Below are 18,375 nucleotides of genomic sequence, written 5' to 3' on the forward strand. Positions count from 1 at the left end.
AGCTGCTGAACCTGTTCTACTCCTTGAATATAATTTCACCAGAAACTGCTCCACATCTAACCTCACTGTAACTCCACTTCATGTCTCTGACCACTTCTTCATCTCGTACTCTCTCCCAAGAAACCCACTCTCGACCTGTCTGAAGTCAATAACTACAGACCTGTCTCTCTCATCCCCTTCCTTTCCAAAACTCTAGAGAGCAAGCTATCTTTAACCAAGTCTCCTCCTTTCTACACAGTAACAACTTTATGGACCCCCACCAGTCTGGATTCAAGGCAGGCCACTCAACAGAGACTGCCCTCCTTGCTGTCTCTGAGCAGCTTCACACTCTCTCTCCTCTGTCCTTATCCTTCTAGACCTTTCCGCTGCCTTTGACACAGTGAACCACCAGATCCTCATGTCCTCCCTCCAGGACCTGGTATCTCAGGCACCGCGCTCTCACTCTTCTCATCCTATCTCACCGACCGCTCTTACCGGGTAACCTGGAGAGGATCTGTGTCTGAGCCTTGTCCTCTGACTACTGGGGTCCCTCAGGGCTCAGTCCTTGGTCCTCTTCTCTTCTCTCTGTACACCAACTCTCTCGGCTCTGTCATTCGCTCGCATGGCTTCACCTACCACAGCTATGCTGACGACACCCAACTGATCCTCTCGTTTCCCCAATCTGAAACACAGGTAGCAGCACGAATCTCTGCCTGTCTGACCGACATCTCTCAGTGGATGTCCGCACACCACCTGAAAATTAACCCGGACAAGACTGAACTTCTCCTCCTTCCAGGAAAAGGCTCTCCCACCCACGACCTGACTATTAACTTCAACAACTCAGTGCTGGCTCCGACTCTGACTGCCAGGAACCTTGATGTGACACTCGACAGTCAACTCTCCCTGACTGCCAACATTACCGCAATAACACGCTCCTGTAGGTACATGCTGTACAACATCAGGAGAATACGACCTCTTCTCACTCAGAAGGCGGCACAGGTTCTGGTCCAGGCTCTGGTCATCTCACGGCTAGACTATTGCAACTCCCTCCTGGCAGGTCTACCTGCTAATGCCATTCGACCTCTACAGCTCATCCAGAATGCAGCTGCTCGACTGGTCTTCAACCTCCCGAAATTTACCCACACTACTCCGCTCCTCCGCGACCTTCACTGGTTACCGGTGGCCGCCCGCATCCGCTTCAAAACATTGGTACTTGCGTACCGTGCTGCGAACAGATCGGGTCCGGTCTACATCCAGGACATGGTCAAACCGTACACCCCAGCTCGTTCACTTCGCTCGGCTTCTGCCAATCGGCTTGTAGCTCCTTCACTTCGAGCTAAACACTCAACAAAATAACGACTGTTTGCTGTGCTGGCTCCTCATTGGTGAAACGAGCTCCCCATTGACATCAGGACAGCAGAAAGTCTCTACATCTTCCATCGCAAACTAAAAACACATCTTTTTCGACTATACCTTGAATAGGGAAGGTAGAGCCGTAGTAGCACTCTAGTAGCACTTAAATGTCCCTTACCGATAGCACTTTGTAATTTAGCACTTTAGTGCCAAAACCACCAGACCCAGGAACAGCTTATTTCCACTGGATGTCAGTCTGATGAACACTTAATCAGACACATCCATCTGCACTACTTGCACTATCACCACTTTCTGCATTAACATCCCTGTAACTAGTTTGTGTTACCCTCCCTCCCTAACACAGAGACACAGGAGACCGAACTCGGTTTACGGATCTTTATTTGTCCGGGACACAGTTGTGCTCTTCGGCCTTGCCCCTGAGCGCCCTCCTGTGTCCGTACTCGGCTTCCGTCACGGCAACGTCCAACACCCCCTAGGGAAAGCACATCATTAGACCCAGCTGAGGCCAATTAGGTCTCCACCTGGTACCGTTCCCTGAGCGCACTCCCCCAATTCCCCTCTGCAGCTGAGCTTAACCACGCCCCACCACCACAATCCCCAATTCATTGTCACTGTTGTTGTTTTTATATTGTACATACATGTTGCTACTCTGTTGTCTTTAATGTCTTTTTATATTTATCCTGTCATTTATAATTTAAATATTTATGTGCGACGAGAGCGTTCGTGTAACCGGAGTCAAATTCCATGTATATGCACACATACATGGCCAATAAAGCTGATGCTGATTCTGATTCTGATTCTGATGTTTGTTTCATTCACCAAGCAAAAGCTAAACAATTTCAATGTTAACTCTGAGTTCAGGGTTAGTCAACTCAGGGTTTGGGGTTAGTCAACTCAGAGTTCAGGGTCACATTCAGAGTTTGTTAAACCTGCATTCTGAAACAAAGCCCATGTGTTAAGTTGGAGACATAAAACATCGTAGACTGCTTCCTCCTTTGTTTCTGGCAGACAGCAGGTATTATTCACAGAGTGACCACTAGAGGCCGCTGTTCGGTAAAAGTCAGCTTGTACCAATGATTATCAGTTACATATCATATATTGGATCCGATTACCAAAACAAAACTGAAGACAGTTTGTTCTTTTGTTTACTATTATTTGGCTGTTTATGTTTTTGATACCGTCGTTGTTTGATTATTGTTTGTTCATCTGCTTGTTTGTTTGTCTCCAGGTGGGGTATTCTGGACTCTGCGGTGTGTCTGAATGCAGGCAGTCAGTACTTTGTGGACATTGTCTTTACTAAACAGCCCGGATCAGACAGCCTGTCCAACTCACACATTTTGGTCGACTCGGTGAGCAAGTCTTCTGTTCAGCTGGCGATAACAAAGCAGCAGTCAGAGTCCATGTCCTGTTGGATAGGGTTACGGTTGGGGTTAACCCATCTGTTCAACTGGTGATAATCAATAAAGTCAGTAAACAAGGTTGAGTGCATTTATAACTTTTCTAAAATCCAAAACACAAAAATGTAAAAGTGCCTAACACAATAAATGAATTGGTTTAAGATGTTTCCTTCAGTATTACGTCCTGAATGACATACTCTGTGTGTTCTTACGTCCTGAATGATGTACTCTGTGTATTTTTACATCCTGAATGATGTACTCTGTGTGTTCTCAGATGGGTTTGATCCCGAGTACCGATACTGTCCAGGGCTTCTGCTCCCAGAGTGACTCTTTACGCCTCTTTCGCTGCATCGGATTGGCTGTTGAGCTCAAACCAGAGGAGTCACTGAGAGAGGTCTGTGAGGGGCTCATCGGGAGTACGTCAGCACGAGTACACAACGGAGCTGTGTGTGAGTACACAACACATATATACACATACACAACACACAAGTACATAACACATATATACACAACACACGATTACACAGCACACATATACAGAACGGAGCTGTGTGTGAGTACACAATACACACACAACAACACACAAGTACACCAGAGCTGTGTGTGAGTACACAACAAACATATACAGAACACACAAGTACACAACACGCATATACAGAACACACAGGTACACAACAGAGTTTTGTCTCAATACACGACACACACACACAAGTACACAACACATATATACACAACACTTACACAACACACGAGTACACAACACATATATATACACAACACACAAATACACAACACATATATACACAACCGAGTTGTGTGTGTGTGTGAGTACACAACACACATATACAGAACACACAATGACACACACACACACACACAACACATTAACTGTCCTGTTCTCAGTGTGCAGGTGTAATGTTGCCGGATCTCTCGGACCATCTTGCAGTAAACTGGGAGGTTTCTGTGAATGTAAACCCAACGTGATTGGCCGTTGCTGTGATACCTGTGCACCACTGACGTTTGATTTAGGACCCGACGGCTGTAAATGTAAGGAACTCTAACAACCACAAGCTAAAACAGGAGTGACAATAAAGTTTGAAGTGTTTTATTAAGAATGTATCATTTTAAAAATAATGAATGACAATCAGTGTTTGATGATTTTTCTCTGCTGTTTTGTTTGCAGCATGCGAATGTGAACCTCGTGGTTCAGTATCAGAGCTTTGCAATCAGGTCAGAGGTCAATGTGTGTGTCGTTCAGAGGTCACGGGTCGACGCTGTGATCGCTGTCAGACTGCATTCTGGGGATTCCCTTTCTGTCAACCCTGTCAATGTAACGAGCTGTCGGAAGTGTGTGATGAACAAACCGGAGAGTGCCTGAACTGCAGGGAACATGCCACCGGACCAATGTGTGAGAGGTTAATATAAACACGTATGTAACAGGCCACAATCTGGCAGGTTACACAATAATATATGTATAAATATACAACAGCCCACAATGAGACAGGTGATATATACTGTGTGTGTATATATATATATATATATATATATATATATATACATATATATATATATATACTGACAACGTCATATGCTCTCAAGTATTACAGAACGTGTCAGTACAGACAGACCGTACTGTAAATGTTCTGGTTCTGATCCTGTGTTGCTGATGCAGGTGTGTGGAGGGCTACTATGGTAACCCGGTCTCCAGACAGCCCTGTCAGCCCTGCCTGTGTCCTGGAGTTACAAACAGCGGACGATTCTTTGCCACTTCATGCCAACACGACCCACAATCTCTCAGTCTCACCTGTGACTGCAGGGAGGGGCACACAGGTAAGAGCTGACCTCTGGGGGCAGATAGGAGCCCTTAAGAGTCCTGATGGGAATAAATGGTTTCTTGTGGTCCGGCAGGTACAAAGGCACCTTAAAGTCTGATCTCACACGGATAGGTCGCCAATGATGTGCTCACAATTACTAGTTTCATTAATAAAATTATAGCTGCACCATTCTGTGCAAGCATACAATTCAAACATTTATATAACGTTTCATTAATTTCCTTTAATAATAATCCAGTCCGGCAGATACAAAGGCATTAACTAGGAGTTCTGTGTTTCTTTAATTTGCTGTTTGAAAGCAAGGATAAGATGAGGCCTATTGTTTGTTTTCTACATTTACATGGATCATGTGATCACATAAAGACGTCCAACAGTTTCAGACAGGACCCTTGTTTACATTTACATGGATCATGTGACCACAGCACTTTGAATCTCAGGTCCACGCTGCAACAGATGCAGCCCTGGTTTCTATGGCGACCTGGCGTTGCCAGGCGCCAGCTGTGAGGAGTGTCCCTGCAACAACAACATAAACACTGGAGACCGTAACTCATGCAACAGCCAAACAGGAGAATGTCAGCGCTGTCTCTACAACACAACGGGCCCCCAATGCCAGGACTGCAAACCTGGGTACTACGGGAACGCCCTGGACCAGGACTGCAAAGGTAATGACCAGATAATAATAATGATCATGTTAATAGTAATAATAACATTAAACAATAAACAATAATGTTATTAATAATAACATTAATAATATTAGTAGTAATAATAATGTTAATATAATGTTCATGTTAATATAATGTTATTAATAATAATGTTAATAGTAATAATAACATTAATATTATTAATAATGAAAATAAAAATAAAAATGTTAATATTAATGTTAATAGTTAATTTACTGGTCTATGTTCCGGCGGTCACGAACTCTGGGTCGGGACCGAAAGAACGAGGTCTCGGATACAAGCAGTCAAAATGAGTTTCCTCTGTAGGGATCAGACTTAGAGATAGGGTAAGGAGATGAGTTTCCTCTGTAGGGGGGCGGGGTCAGCCTTAGCAATAGGGTAAGGAAATGAGTTTCCTCTATAGGGGCGCCGGGCTCAGCCTTAGAGATAGGGTAAGGAGATGAGTTTCCTCTGTAGGGGGCTCAGCCTTAGATATAGGGTAAGGAGATGAGTTCCCTCTGTAGGGCTCAGCCTTAGAGATAGGGTAAGGAGATGAGTTTCATCTGTAGGGCTCAGCCTTAGAGATAGGGTAAGGAGATGAGTTTCCTCTGTAGGGCTCAGCCTTAGAGATAGGGTAAGGAGATGAGTTTCCTCTGTAGGGCTCAGTCTTAGAGATAGGGTAAGGAGACGAGTTTCCTCTGTAGGGCTCAGCCTTAGAGATAGGGTAAGGAGATGAGTTTCCTCCTTAGGGCTCAGCCTTAGAGATATGGTAAGGAGATGAGTTTCCTCTGTAGGGCTCAGTCTTAGAGATAAGGTAAGGAGATGAGTTTCCTCTGTAGGGCTCAGTCTTAGAGATAGGGTAAGGAGATGAGTTTCCTCCTTAGGGCTCAGTCTTAGATATAGGGTAAGGAGATGAGTTTCCTCTGTCGGGCTCAGCCTTAGAGATAGGGTAAGGAGATGAGTTTCCTCTATAGGGGGGCCGGGCTCAGCCTTAGAGATAGGGTAAGGAGATGAGTTTCCTCTGTATGGGGGTGGGCTCAGCCTTAGCAATAGGGTAAGGAGATGAGTTTCCTCTATAGGGGGGCCGGGCTCAGCCTTAGAGATAGGGTAAGGAGATGAGTTTCCTCTGTAGGGGGGCGGGCTCAGCCTTAGCGATAGGGTAAGGAGATGAGTTTCCTCTGTAGGGGGGCCAGGCTCAGACTTAGAGATAAGGTAAGGAGATGAGTTTCCTCTGTAGCGCGGGCCGGGCTCGGACATAGAGATAGGGAGCTCGGACATCAGGAAGGAACTTGGAGTTGAGGCGTTACTCCTTCGAGTCAAAAGGAGTCAGCTTAGGTGGTTCAGGCATCTAATTCGGATTTCTCCTGGGGGCCTCCCACTGGAAGTTTTCAGGGCACGTCCATCTGGTAGGAGATGCCGGGAAGACCCAGGACACGCTGTAGGGATCCCCCAGAATGAGCTGGAAAATGTTGCGGTTGAGAGGGAAGCCTGGGTCAGCCTGTCGGGTCTGCTGCCAGGCTCTGTTCTGTGTACGGGGTCTCATTTATTCAATTCAGTTTATAAAATAAACTGAATTGAATAAAGGAGACCCCGTGTCTGTCCTCAAGGTGTTCTGGTACCCTAACCAGCTCAGATGGGATCAGAAAGGTTTCTCCTTCATCAAAACCCCATCGAGAGAGATGGTAGAAATGTGACGACGTTGGTTGTGACTGCTAGTCAAATGTGTTTTTCCTTCTCTGATATATTTATTGTACATTTCCAAGAGTGCTCTTGTGACCGGCGGGGGACAGAGGTGACTCAGTGTCCTCTAGGGAGTCCTTGTTTCTGTAATTCAAGGACGGGACAGTGTCCCTGCAGGACGGGGGTGGTAGGCACCCTTTGTGACGAGTGTGTGGACGGATATTGGAACCTGGACGGTGCATCGGGGTGTCAAACCTGCAGCTGTGATTCTGTGAACTCCTTCTCCAACATCTGCAACAAGGTAAGAGGCACCAGCACAGACACTTCCCGGTTCATGGCTTTGATTTGTTCCATTCATGGTACTGACCTCACACTACAGAGCAGAATCACAGAAAGCACCCTGAACACTGTTGTAATGTGTAACTTGAAGGGATAAAACAACTAAACTTGATCAGCAGGTAGCGTTTACACTTTAGTTTTTCTTAATACTAGACACACAATAAATCAATAAATAATCACTGATGAAGGATTGATCAGAACACATGCATTGACTGAAGCAGTGATGCGTTCAGGTGACGGGACACTGTCTGTGTCAACCTGAGTTTGGAGGAAGACAGTGTGACGAATGTGGAGAAAATCATTTTGGGAATCCGGACCGGCAGTGCATCTGTGAGTGACGACACAAACACATTCCCTCCGTGAATCGTCATGTTTTTTTAACTCGTCATGTCTCTCTCAGCTTGTGACTGTAATGTTGAGGGGACTGAGCGCCCGTCATGTGATCCTGAAACCGGTGAGTGTCTCTGCCGGGTCGGCGTTTCCGGGATTTTCTGTGATGAGTGCGCCCCTGGATATGATTTGGTGTTCCCGATCTGCGGCGAGTGCCATCCATGCAACGCTCTCTGGGCTGGAGACGTCACCGATATCCAGCGAGCCACCTTGAGGATGAGAACCTTCATTCCTCGCCACGCCGATGTCAACATGTGGCCCGGCGACAGTCGCCTGCAACAGATGTTGAAGATGCACTCCGAGTTGGACAGCCTCGCCAACCTGACGGGACTCTCCCCGCCAACGCTGGAGAAGCTGGAGAAGCTGGAGAAACTGTGTGCAAAGATCAGGTACAGTCTGAAGTTGTACAGCCTCACAGAAGTGACTGCAGACACAGAGTTACACATTCATAGTTAATTTAAATGAATGTGTCCACAGATTAATATCTTCTCCTCACTGTTTGAGCTTGTTTATCCTCACTTCCTCAGTGATCGGGCCATTTCCATGTTCTTCCCTCCTTTATTCTACACCTGCTTCCATTTCTCCACACAATATTTATCCTTTAACATAAATGTAAACTAAATCCACACATTAAAAAAAACATTCACACATATATTTCAGATGCACACTGCATTATGTCCCCAACTGAAGCCTAGGGGAGGCGGGAGTAACAATGGATGTATCATTACCCGAGGGAGAATAACTCACAGGTAACAAAGGGATAAACAAAAGGTGGTTTTATTAACCAAAGACAAAACAAGAACTACTTCCTCAAAGTGAGGAAGCGACGATACTCAAAGTATTAAGTGATATGGCAGTAGCTAATATGAACCATACAACAAATAGCACACTATCGACCACACGTAACAGCACCAGTACACAGCTTGTACTCTTCTATGGGGCGATGAACGGGTCCTCGCTCCTTTGCGCCCCGTCGAGGGCACATGCAGGACGCCGGCCTGCCAGTCTGACGTTTTTTTCTCTCGTAGAGTGCGGGACCTGTTTTATTAATGTTAATCTGCACCTGAAATGTTCAATAAAGTGTTCAGTCCGGGAGCTCCTGAGCTCCTGTCCGGCACTGCTACCTCCTTCGTATCACGTGGCCCTCCGAAACAAACATTGTTAAACACTTTCTTCCTCACAGGAAGCTGCAAGATGCCATCGACCCAAATGTTATCCTGATCGATCCGTCTGCTCTCCTAAACACTGAAATGGACAACATTGGTCTGGAGTTCAGAAAGCTGCTGAACAACATGAAGGCAAAACGTCGGCCGAATCCAGACGATGAAGATGAATACCCAGACGGTACAGTGATGTTGTTCTGGTTCTAGATGGGCCTTTTCTGATTCCCCTTCACTTTATTGTGTTCCAGAATCTGACCCACAATAACTCAGTGACAGGGTGGTATACTTTAGATTATACTTTTTATTACGGCGGCCATTCAGGTTGGAAACAGATCTCTTGGTGGTGCACTGGCCCTGATTCAATGATATCACTTAGTTTGATGATAAATGGCAAGGCCCCTTTACTTTGTGTTGGAATCTACAGACTCGCTCATCTCTGAGCTGCTGCTGTGCTTCACTTTCAAAGTCTTGTTTTGGAGTGATTTGAACATGCATGTCCTTTATGCTGCCCCTCTGGTTCCTCTTTACTTTCTGTAAAGGTTGTGGTTTTACTCTTGAAAGTGATATTATAGACCCTCCTTCCACATCCTGCTTCTTCTCCCTCCTCTGTCTGCTGCTTTCATATGAAACACACGTACAGAACCGACTGTGCTGCTTTATGCACTTGTTCTACTTTAGCTGATCTGTGAACTCATTGTCTTCTCTGATCCCTTTGTAGAGCTGCTGGCTGAAGTCCAGAAGCTTCATGAAGCCTTCATGTTGGACGAGAAGAGAGTGAGAAACGCCAACAAAGCTGTGGAGGACTCCATGGACACCAGGCAGGAAGTCAAACATAAACTGAACATGTGCAGCAGCAGAGGAGACATGGCGTCGCTGGAGAAGGTCCATGAGCTCAGTGTGGCCAATCTCAACCGAATGGTGAGTACCAACTTGCAGAGTCACGTGACTCACGCATCAACCAATCAGAGCAGCATCAGCTTATATTGGTAACCTTTCACCATTGTATTGTGGTCTGATGCAGATCTGCGGAGGACCCGGTCTAGAGGACTGCTCAGGATGTGGTGGAGCTCTGTGTGTTCTGGATTTGGGAAAAAATAAATGTGGAGGTCCAAACTGTGATGGAGTCGTTCGAGTTAGTCAGAAAGCTTCAGGGACAGCAGAGAGAGTGAAGGAGCAACTCATCACACTTCCATCCCGTCTGCAGGCGTCCAGGAACAAGGCAGGTATACACTGGGAGGACTGGTGCTAGACCTGGAACAGACTAGAGGTCCAGTCCACTTCAGAGGGTTTTAAGAGGGTCCAGATAAACCAGCTTTTAATGCCTGAGTCCAGAATTAATTAGTTCCACGGAACAAGGCAAATTCGTGATTCATGATATTAGGATTGATAAATAATTTACAATAGAATTGTAATTTGAAAATAAATAGCTCTACAAGTGTAGACGCTTCTTAATCTCACTCATTTAAAAGCCGACAATGAATAAGTAAACTCTACAGTCACTTGAAGTACAAACGGATTGTAAATTGATACGAATATAATCCAGACACAAAATGAAAGTTGAGTTTATGATACATGTGCATGACTAAGCCCATCCCCACAGACGAAGCAGTGGTTACTCAATGGCCAGTCGGCTTCATGTCTGAAGAATTAACATTTCACATATATGGGTTTCTTTCCTCTTTGCCCCGACTCCTGTTGCCTTATTTATTTCTTACTATTCACATGTCGTGTGTTCAAGACTCTGAAAACCAAGTTTCCCCCCGGACGCTTCACAGCAGCCCACTGCTCCTCATGCTTACGATAGCTAAATGCAGAGGGCAGATTGTATACTACTACAATACTACTCATTGTTTCAAACTACTGAGACACAAGTGGAGGTGACACTGGGTCACTTTACTGCTTCACTCTTTAATACATGTTTTAACTCTGTATTTTGTGTCAGATCAACGATGCCAAACAACAAGCTCAGGACACCAAAGACCAGGCCAAAGACCTCCAGGACCGGATCAACAACAACATTGACTCCCTCAGCAGAGAGAAAAATAAAACCAATGAGCTCATCCAGCAAGTCAAAGACTACCTCATAGGTCAGTGTTCAGGTGACATTACAGGAACCTGGTCCTCACCTTGAGGACTGTGGATCAGTTTAAAGTGCTGACTCCACCCACGCTCGACAGTGTTATTGTCATCACAAGAAAACATAGATGAAACAAATCTTTGAACAGGTTAATGCACCTAGTGATATGATATGGAACAAAGTTCATACATAAAGATACTCATTAATCAGGTTTCCTCCCTGACAGATGAGATGGTTCCTCCAGAGGACATTGAGAAAATGGCCCAAGCTGTTCTGGACATCCAGATGCCACGATCACCAGATCAGATCCGATCAATGATCAATGACATCAATAATCTGCTGTCCAACACAAACAATTCCCCCAAAACCCTGGAGCACGCCAAGACTACCCAGAACCTGCTGCAGGAAGCTCAGGAACTCAAGTCAGTGTCTGAAACTAACTAACTAACCAACCAACTAACCCACTCACTCACTCACTTAATATAGCATGTGAACCTTCAACCCAAACTATTATGAAAACACAAAACTTTAACAACAAAACTTAGGCTAAAACTTAAGCTAAAACATATGTATATGTCAAACTTATGAGTTGTACATTAACTAGAGATCGATAATATGTCGAACAAATCTTTTTCCACTCTCTCCTTTCTTTGCTCCTATTGGCATTTGCAAGATTCCAGCCAAAGGGTTACAAAACTATTTTAATGAACTGTAATGATAATATTCATCATCAAGGTGACATGTTGGACTTTTTTTATTTTTAGAGTTTTAACTTAACCACCAAAATAAGAAACTTTTATAACAATTTGAACAAAACTTTAACACAAACCTCAAACTAAAAGTTGGAAACATTCAAATAAAACATTCAATTCAATTCAGTTTATTTTGTATAGCCCAATATCACAAATTACAAATTTGCCTCAGAGGGCTTTACAATCTGTACACATACGACATCCCTGACCTTTGACCTCACATCGAATCAGGAAAAACTCCCCAAAAATAACCTTTGACAGGGAAAAAAGTGAAGAAACCTTCTGGAGAGCAACAGAGGAGGATCCCTCTCCCCGGATGGACAGATGAATAGATGTCATGTGACCAGATGAACAGAGTTACAGAGTTACATAAACACATTACATGAATATAACAATGTATGAATGGAACTCCAATCCATGAAACAGAAGGAGGTAGAGAGGAGGGGGGGCGGGGCATCAGCAGGGTTAGTTGGTTGGTCTCCTCTGCTTTGATCGATAGATATAATTGAGTATCATCTGCATAGCAATGAAAGTTTACGGAGTGTTTCCTGATAATGTTGCCCAAAGGAAGCATATATAAGGTAAATAAAATTGGTCCAAGCACAGAACCTTGTGGAACTCTGTGATTAACGTTGGTGGTCATTGAGGCTTCATTGTTTACAAATACAAATTGAGATCGATCTGATAAATAGGATTTAAACCAACTTAGTGAGGTACCTGAAATGCCAATCAACATGTAACCTAATTTCAACTAATATAACGAAACACGGTCCTGAAACAACGTGCCTCTCCAAGCCTCATCTCTGGAAAAACATGAAAGCTCTGTTAGCTTGAACTCCCCTGGAAGATTCAATTCAGTTTATTCTGTATAGCCCAAAATCACAAATTCCAAACTCCCCTTAGAAGGCTTTACAATCTGTACACATACAACATCCCTGTCCCAGGACCTCACATCAGATCAGGAAAAACTATTACGGGGGAAAAAGGGAAGACACCTTCAAGAGAGCAAAAGAGGAGGATCCCTCTCCCCGGATGGACAGAAGCAATAGATGTCATGTGACCAGATGAACAATAGATGTCATGTGTACAGAATGAACAGAGTTACAGAGTTACAACACAGTCAATGAATATTACAGAAATTATGAATAAGGAGTAGAAGGCATGGACCACTATCCAGACCTCCACAATCCATGAAACAGAAGGGGAAAGAGAAGAGAGGGCGCTGTTAAAGAGGAAAGTCTTAAGTCTATTCTTAAATGAGGTGACTGTGTCTGCCTCCCGGACTGAAAGTGGAAGCTTGTTCCATAAAAGAGGAGCTTGATAACTGAAGGCTCTGGCTTCCATCCTACTTTTTAGGACTCTAGGAACCACAAGTAGCCCCGCATTTAGTGTGGGGCAATATGGTACTACAAGCTCCTTAAGATATGATGGTGCATCACCAATCAAGGCTTTGTAGGTGAGGAGAAGAATTTTAAATGTGATTCTTGACTTTACAGGGAGCCAGTGCAGAGCAGCTAATACAGGAGTCATGTGATCTCTTTTCTTAGTTTGTGTGAGTACACGAGCTGCAGCATTCTGGATCAACTGGAGGGACTTAAGAGACTTATTAGAGCAGCCTGATAATAAGGAGTTGCAGTAATCTAGTCTAGAAGTAACAAACGCGTAAACCAGTTTTTCTGAGACGAGATGTGCCTGATTTTTTAAATATTACTTAGATGAAAAAATGCAGTCCTTGAGATTTGCTTCACGTGGGAGTTAAAGGACAAGTCCTGATCAAAGATAACGCTGAGATTCTTTACAGTGGTGTTGGCAATGCCATCTACAGAAACGACATTACCAGATAATTGATCTCTGAGGTGTTCAGGGCCCAGTAAAATAACTTCAGTTTTAGGGTTAGTGTTAAAGTTTATGGAATGTTTCCTGATAATATTACCCAAAGGAAGCATATATAAGGTAATTAAAATTGGTCCAAGCACAGAACCTTGTGGAACTCCGTGATTAACGTTGGTGGTCATTAAGGCTTCATTGTTTACAAATACTAACTGAGATTGATCTGATTAATAGGATTTAAACCAACTTAGTGCGGTACCTGAAATGCCAATCGACTGATCCAGTCTCTGTAATAGGATGTCATGGTCAATGGTATCGAATGCAGTACTAAGGTCTAACAAGACCAGTACAGAGATGAGTCCTTTATCAGCACTAAGGTCTAACAAGACCAGTACAGAGATGAGTCCAGTACAGAGATGAGTCCTTTATCAGCACTAAGGTCTAACAAGACCAGTACAGAGATGAGTCCTTTATCAGCACTAAGGTCTAATAAAACAACTACAGAGATGAGTCCTTTATCTGATGCAATTAGGTCATTAGTAATTTTCACCAGTGCTGTCTCTGTGCTGTGGTGTTTTCTAAACTGACTGAAACTCAAATAAACTACCATGAAGCCCAGTAGTTTGTTTTGACCTCCTAGCTTATCGATTAGTGACCTCACTGATCTGATATCTGACAACAGGGTCTTCATGAAGACAACGTTGTATTTTGAAGCTGTCTTGTTATTGTTTCTTATGTTAAGGGAGCGGACAAAGAACATTGATGTGACCAAGATCAGCAGAGATATTTATGGAGCAGAGAAAGCTCAGGACAAAGCCAACAACGACCTGGACACCGGCAGCCGAGACAAAGACATGGCCAAAGACCAAATCAAAGACGTAAAGATCAAACATCTTTCAATTGAGTTCAGCTTTGCCAGGTGCTGCTATGTTTCAATAAGTAATTACATTTTTTTTCTCAGATGAACGACAAACTAGACGACATTGAGACAAAGCTGATGAATCGTCGATCTGAAGATCTGCAGGACAAGATCAAAGACCTGAAGAGGAAAACTGAGCAGAACAGAGAGACAGCCAAAAATGCCAGAGAGGCTGCAGACTCTGCTTTAAACCAGACTACTGCCCCAGAACCAGTAAGACTACAGAACTAGTATGACTACTGACACATAACCAGTAAGACTACTGCCAGAGAACCAGTACGACTACTGACACAGAACCAGTAAGCCTGCCTTCCAGCTCAGCGCCTGTTTTACTGCTGCAGCCACACCGATCCGCCTGTCGATCTCCCACTCCATCTTACCCTCACTCGTGAACAAGACCCTGAGATACTTGAACTCCTTTGGTTGGGATAGGCACTCCGTCCCCACCTGGAGGGAGGAATCCACCTTTTTTTGGGCAGAACACCATGGCCTCAGATTTGTAGGTGCTAACTCTCATCCCCGCTGCTTCACACTCAAACCGCCCCAGTGAATACTGGAGGTCACAGTCCGAGGAGGCCGACAGGGCCATATCATTTGCTAATAGCCGCGAGGCGATTCCGAGACCCCAAGTCTCCCAAACCTGACGTTCTCTTACTGCATGTGTACAGAAACCAGATGGGACATTGCAATGGGTCCGGCACCCTGTACTCCCGCAGCACCCTCCACAAAAACAAAACAGAGGAACCCGGTTGAAGTTCACAAAGCACATGTAGACTTATTGTGCAAACTCCCAGGACCCCTCCATTAGTCTTGCGGGGTTAAAGAGCTGGTCCACTCGGGTGTTCTGGGCCCAGGTACACTTATGAGCCACCTTTTGTTGGAACATGGTGTTCGTTATGGACAAACCTTGGCGAGCACAGAAGTCCAACAGCGAGATACCACTTGGGTTTAGATTGGGCAAGCCATTCCTCCCAATCACCCCCCAGTAGGTTTCTCTGTCATTGCCTATGTGAGTGTTGAAGTCTCCCTGGAGTACTATGGACTCCAAGAAGGCCGGGTACTCCGAACTGCTGTTTGGTGCATAAGCACAGGCCACCTGGTCTGCATAGCACCCGACCCCGATGCTTATGTATGCCTATATCAAAACTACCTTGTATATCAAAAATCTTAGAGACGGTTGTGGCCCACCAACTTAGTGCTGCACTGGAGAGGCACACTTTTTATCACAACGTCCAGCCCTCTACTGAAACCGCTCTCCTGAGGGTTTCTAATGATATATTAATGTCTTCTGATCCGGGTGATTGCTCTGTGTTAGTACTTCTCGACCTCAGCTCTTCTTTCGACATATATGTAGTACGCTTTATGCAGTATGCAGTACATACTGTTTGAGTATGGAGTAGGCAGTAAGCAGTACAACATTGAGAATGTAGTATTCAGTATGCAGTACATACTATTTGAGTATGCAGCATGCAGTACAGATTGAGAATGTAGTATGCATACTCAAAAGTACATCCTTTTTTAGTATGTAGTATGCAGTACAAATTGAGATTGTAGTACGCTTTATGCAGTATGCAGTACAGATTGAGAATGTAGTATTCAGTATATAGTACAGATTGAGTATGCAGTATGAGTATGTAGTATTCAATATGCAGTACATACTGTTTGAGTACACAGTATGAATGATTTTGATCACCATCTTTGTTTATGTAACAGAAGCTGGATGATGCAATGAAGCTGTTTGAGCTTTTAAACCAGAAAAGGTCCAATCAGATAGTTGAAGATGAAGCTGGAGAACGCCTGAGGAAGATGATGGAGGAGGCTGAGAAAATAAAGGAACAGGTGGAGAACAAACTTCTACAGCTACAAGGTATTATTAGTACTTTGACTTGTATTGTGACATCATAACAAATGTATTGAACAGGAACAGGAGTAATACTGTAGTATACCAGTGTCATACATGTACTGTGTGTTGTCAGATCTGGAGGAGAAGATCCAGCAGCTGATCAAGAATAAAGAGGACAAAGCAGCTGAAGTCTCCACGTTGTTAGAAACTGTGGATTCACTTCGAAAGGAAATCTCCAAACGGGCCGAAGGATACGTCAGCTGTACTTCATGAATACTACTTGGTACTACATAGTGTAATACTGCACCCCATAATATACTGAGTTCTACATACTGTAATACTGCCCCCCATAAATACTACTGAGCACTACATACCCTAATACTGCACCCCATAAATACTACTGAGTACTACATGCTGTTATACTGCTCATCATAAATACTACTGAGTACTACATACTGTAATACTGCACCCCATAAATACTACTGAGTACTACATGCTGTTATACTGCACATCATAAATACTACGGAGCACTACATACTGTAATACTGCACCCCATAAATACTACTGAGTACTACATGCTGTTATACTGCACATCATAAATACTACTGAGTACTACATAGTGTAATACTGCACCCCATAAATACTACTGAGTACTACATGCTGTTATACTGCACATCATAAATACTACTGAGTACTACATAGTGTAATACTGCACCCCATAAATACTACTGAGTACTACATGCTGTTATACTGCACATCATAAATACTACTGAGTACTACATAGTGTAATACTGCACCCCATAAATACTACTGAGTACTACATGCTGTTATACTGCACATCATAAATACTACTGAGTACTACATAGTGTAATACTGCATGTCATAAATACTACTGAGCACTACATACTGAATGCTCTGCCACCACACATACGTGCACAAAACACGTACAAACCGTTCCAGCATAACCTGAAGGAATGGCTTCAATCAGGTGTGTAATCATTGATGTGCTCTCTATCTTGATGCTTGTTTCTCCTATATGTGCATTTGTTTTGTATGTGTATGTTGTATTGTAGCTGGGTTTGTTCTGCCTGATTCATGCTGCAGCCCGTTATGTCTCTGCTCTATTGTTGTACACTTTCTTTTTGCTGTGTATTGGTTTTGTTTATATGTTGTTGTCAGTTTGTCTATGAATTTTATTCCCATTTTATTTTGAGATGTTGTTATTTTAGGCTGCCTTACAAACATCTGGCCAGGGACAGCAGATGGAAATTAGCCTCTCTGGGTCACTTACAGTCCTACTGTTGATTAGTGTGCATTGTCCCTGCAAAATAAATGAATAAAATAAATAAATAATACTGCATCCCATAAATACTACTGAGTACTACATGCTGTTATACTGCACATCATAAATACTACTGAGCACTACATACTGTAATACTGCACCCCATAATACTACAAAGTTGTACATACTGTAATACTAAATCCCTATAATACTACTGAGTTCTACATACTATAATACTGCACCTCATAGATACCACTGAGTACTACATACTGTTATACTGCACATCATAAATACTACATGCTGTTATACTGCACATCATAAATACTACATGCTGTTATACTGCACATCATAAATACTACTGAGTACTACATAGTGTAATACTGTATGTCATAATACTACTGAGTTCTACACACTGTAATACTGCACCCCTTAATACTACTGAGTTCTACATTATGTAATACTGCACCACATAAATACTACTGAGTACGATATACTGTAATACTGCACCTCGTAAATACTACTGATTACTACATACTGAAATACTGCACCCCATAAACAGTACTTGGTAGTACTTACTGAAACACAGGTCTTACTTACTACTCAGTACTACAGGTTGACAAACCAGTACTTTCAAAGTTTCAGACGTGAACCTTTAAGAGATTGTTTTTCTATATTCATTTTTTGACACTACATCGCATGTACTTATGATGTACTATAATTTAGAATATACACGATGCAACCTATTTGGGTGTCCTGACCCTTATGTTAGTCACTTCTGTCTTAAAACATTTTTGTTTTAAATTAGTTTTTCCTAATGCTTCACATTAAATCTAAATACAGAAAACAAAACTTGGGATAC

The 18,375-nt window shown here is 43.5% G+C and overlaps 1 protein-coding gene across 3 annotated transcripts in view; it reads left to right on the forward strand.

The window, feature by feature from the left end:
- lamb4 (laminin, beta 4) overlaps nt 1–17,339 on the forward strand; it is a 44,912-nt gene extending 27,573 nt beyond the window's left edge. For 2 of the 3 annotated variants that reach the window (XM_034535960.1, XM_034535961.1), the window contains exons 17-34: nt 2,582–2,702; nt 3,025–3,199; nt 3,654–3,797; nt 3,934–4,165; nt 4,423–4,580; nt 5,020–5,244; nt 7,005–7,222; nt 7,494–7,590; nt 7,661–8,039; nt 8,834–8,994; nt 9,532–9,731; nt 9,835–10,032; nt 10,756–10,900; nt 11,117–11,312; nt 14,215–14,350; nt 14,434–14,604; nt 16,105–16,258; nt 16,368–17,339. In XM_034535960.1, the coding sequence (XP_034391851.1) occupies nt 2,582–2,702; nt 3,025–3,199; nt 3,654–3,797; nt 3,934–4,165; nt 4,423–4,580; nt 5,020–5,244; nt 7,005–7,222; nt 7,494–7,590; nt 7,661–8,039; nt 8,834–8,994; nt 9,532–9,731; nt 9,835–10,032; nt 10,756–10,900; nt 11,117–11,312; nt 14,215–14,350; nt 14,434–14,604; nt 16,105–16,258; nt 16,368–16,507 (3,250 nt within the window). In that variant the 3' untranslated portion in view covers nt 16,508–17,339. Of the gene's footprint in view, nt 1–2,581; nt 2,703–3,024; nt 3,200–3,653; nt 3,798–3,933; nt 4,166–4,422; nt 4,581–5,019; nt 5,245–7,004; nt 7,223–7,493; nt 7,591–7,660; nt 8,040–8,833; nt 8,995–9,531; nt 9,732–9,834; nt 10,037–10,755; nt 10,901–11,116; nt 11,313–14,214; nt 14,351–14,433; nt 14,605–16,104; nt 16,259–16,367 lie in introns of those variants that run through there. The other variant, XR_004609625.1, reaches the window with a different exon arrangement.
- Nucleotides 17,340–18,375: the final 1,036 nt, after the last annotated feature.

The sequence above is a fragment of the Cyclopterus lumpus genome, chromosome 6 (assembly GCF_009769545.1).
Source record: "Cyclopterus lumpus isolate fCycLum1 chromosome 6, fCycLum1.pri, whole genome shotgun sequence".
Taxonomy (NCBI): Eukaryota; Metazoa; Chordata; class Actinopteri; order Perciformes; family Cyclopteridae; genus Cyclopterus; species Cyclopterus lumpus.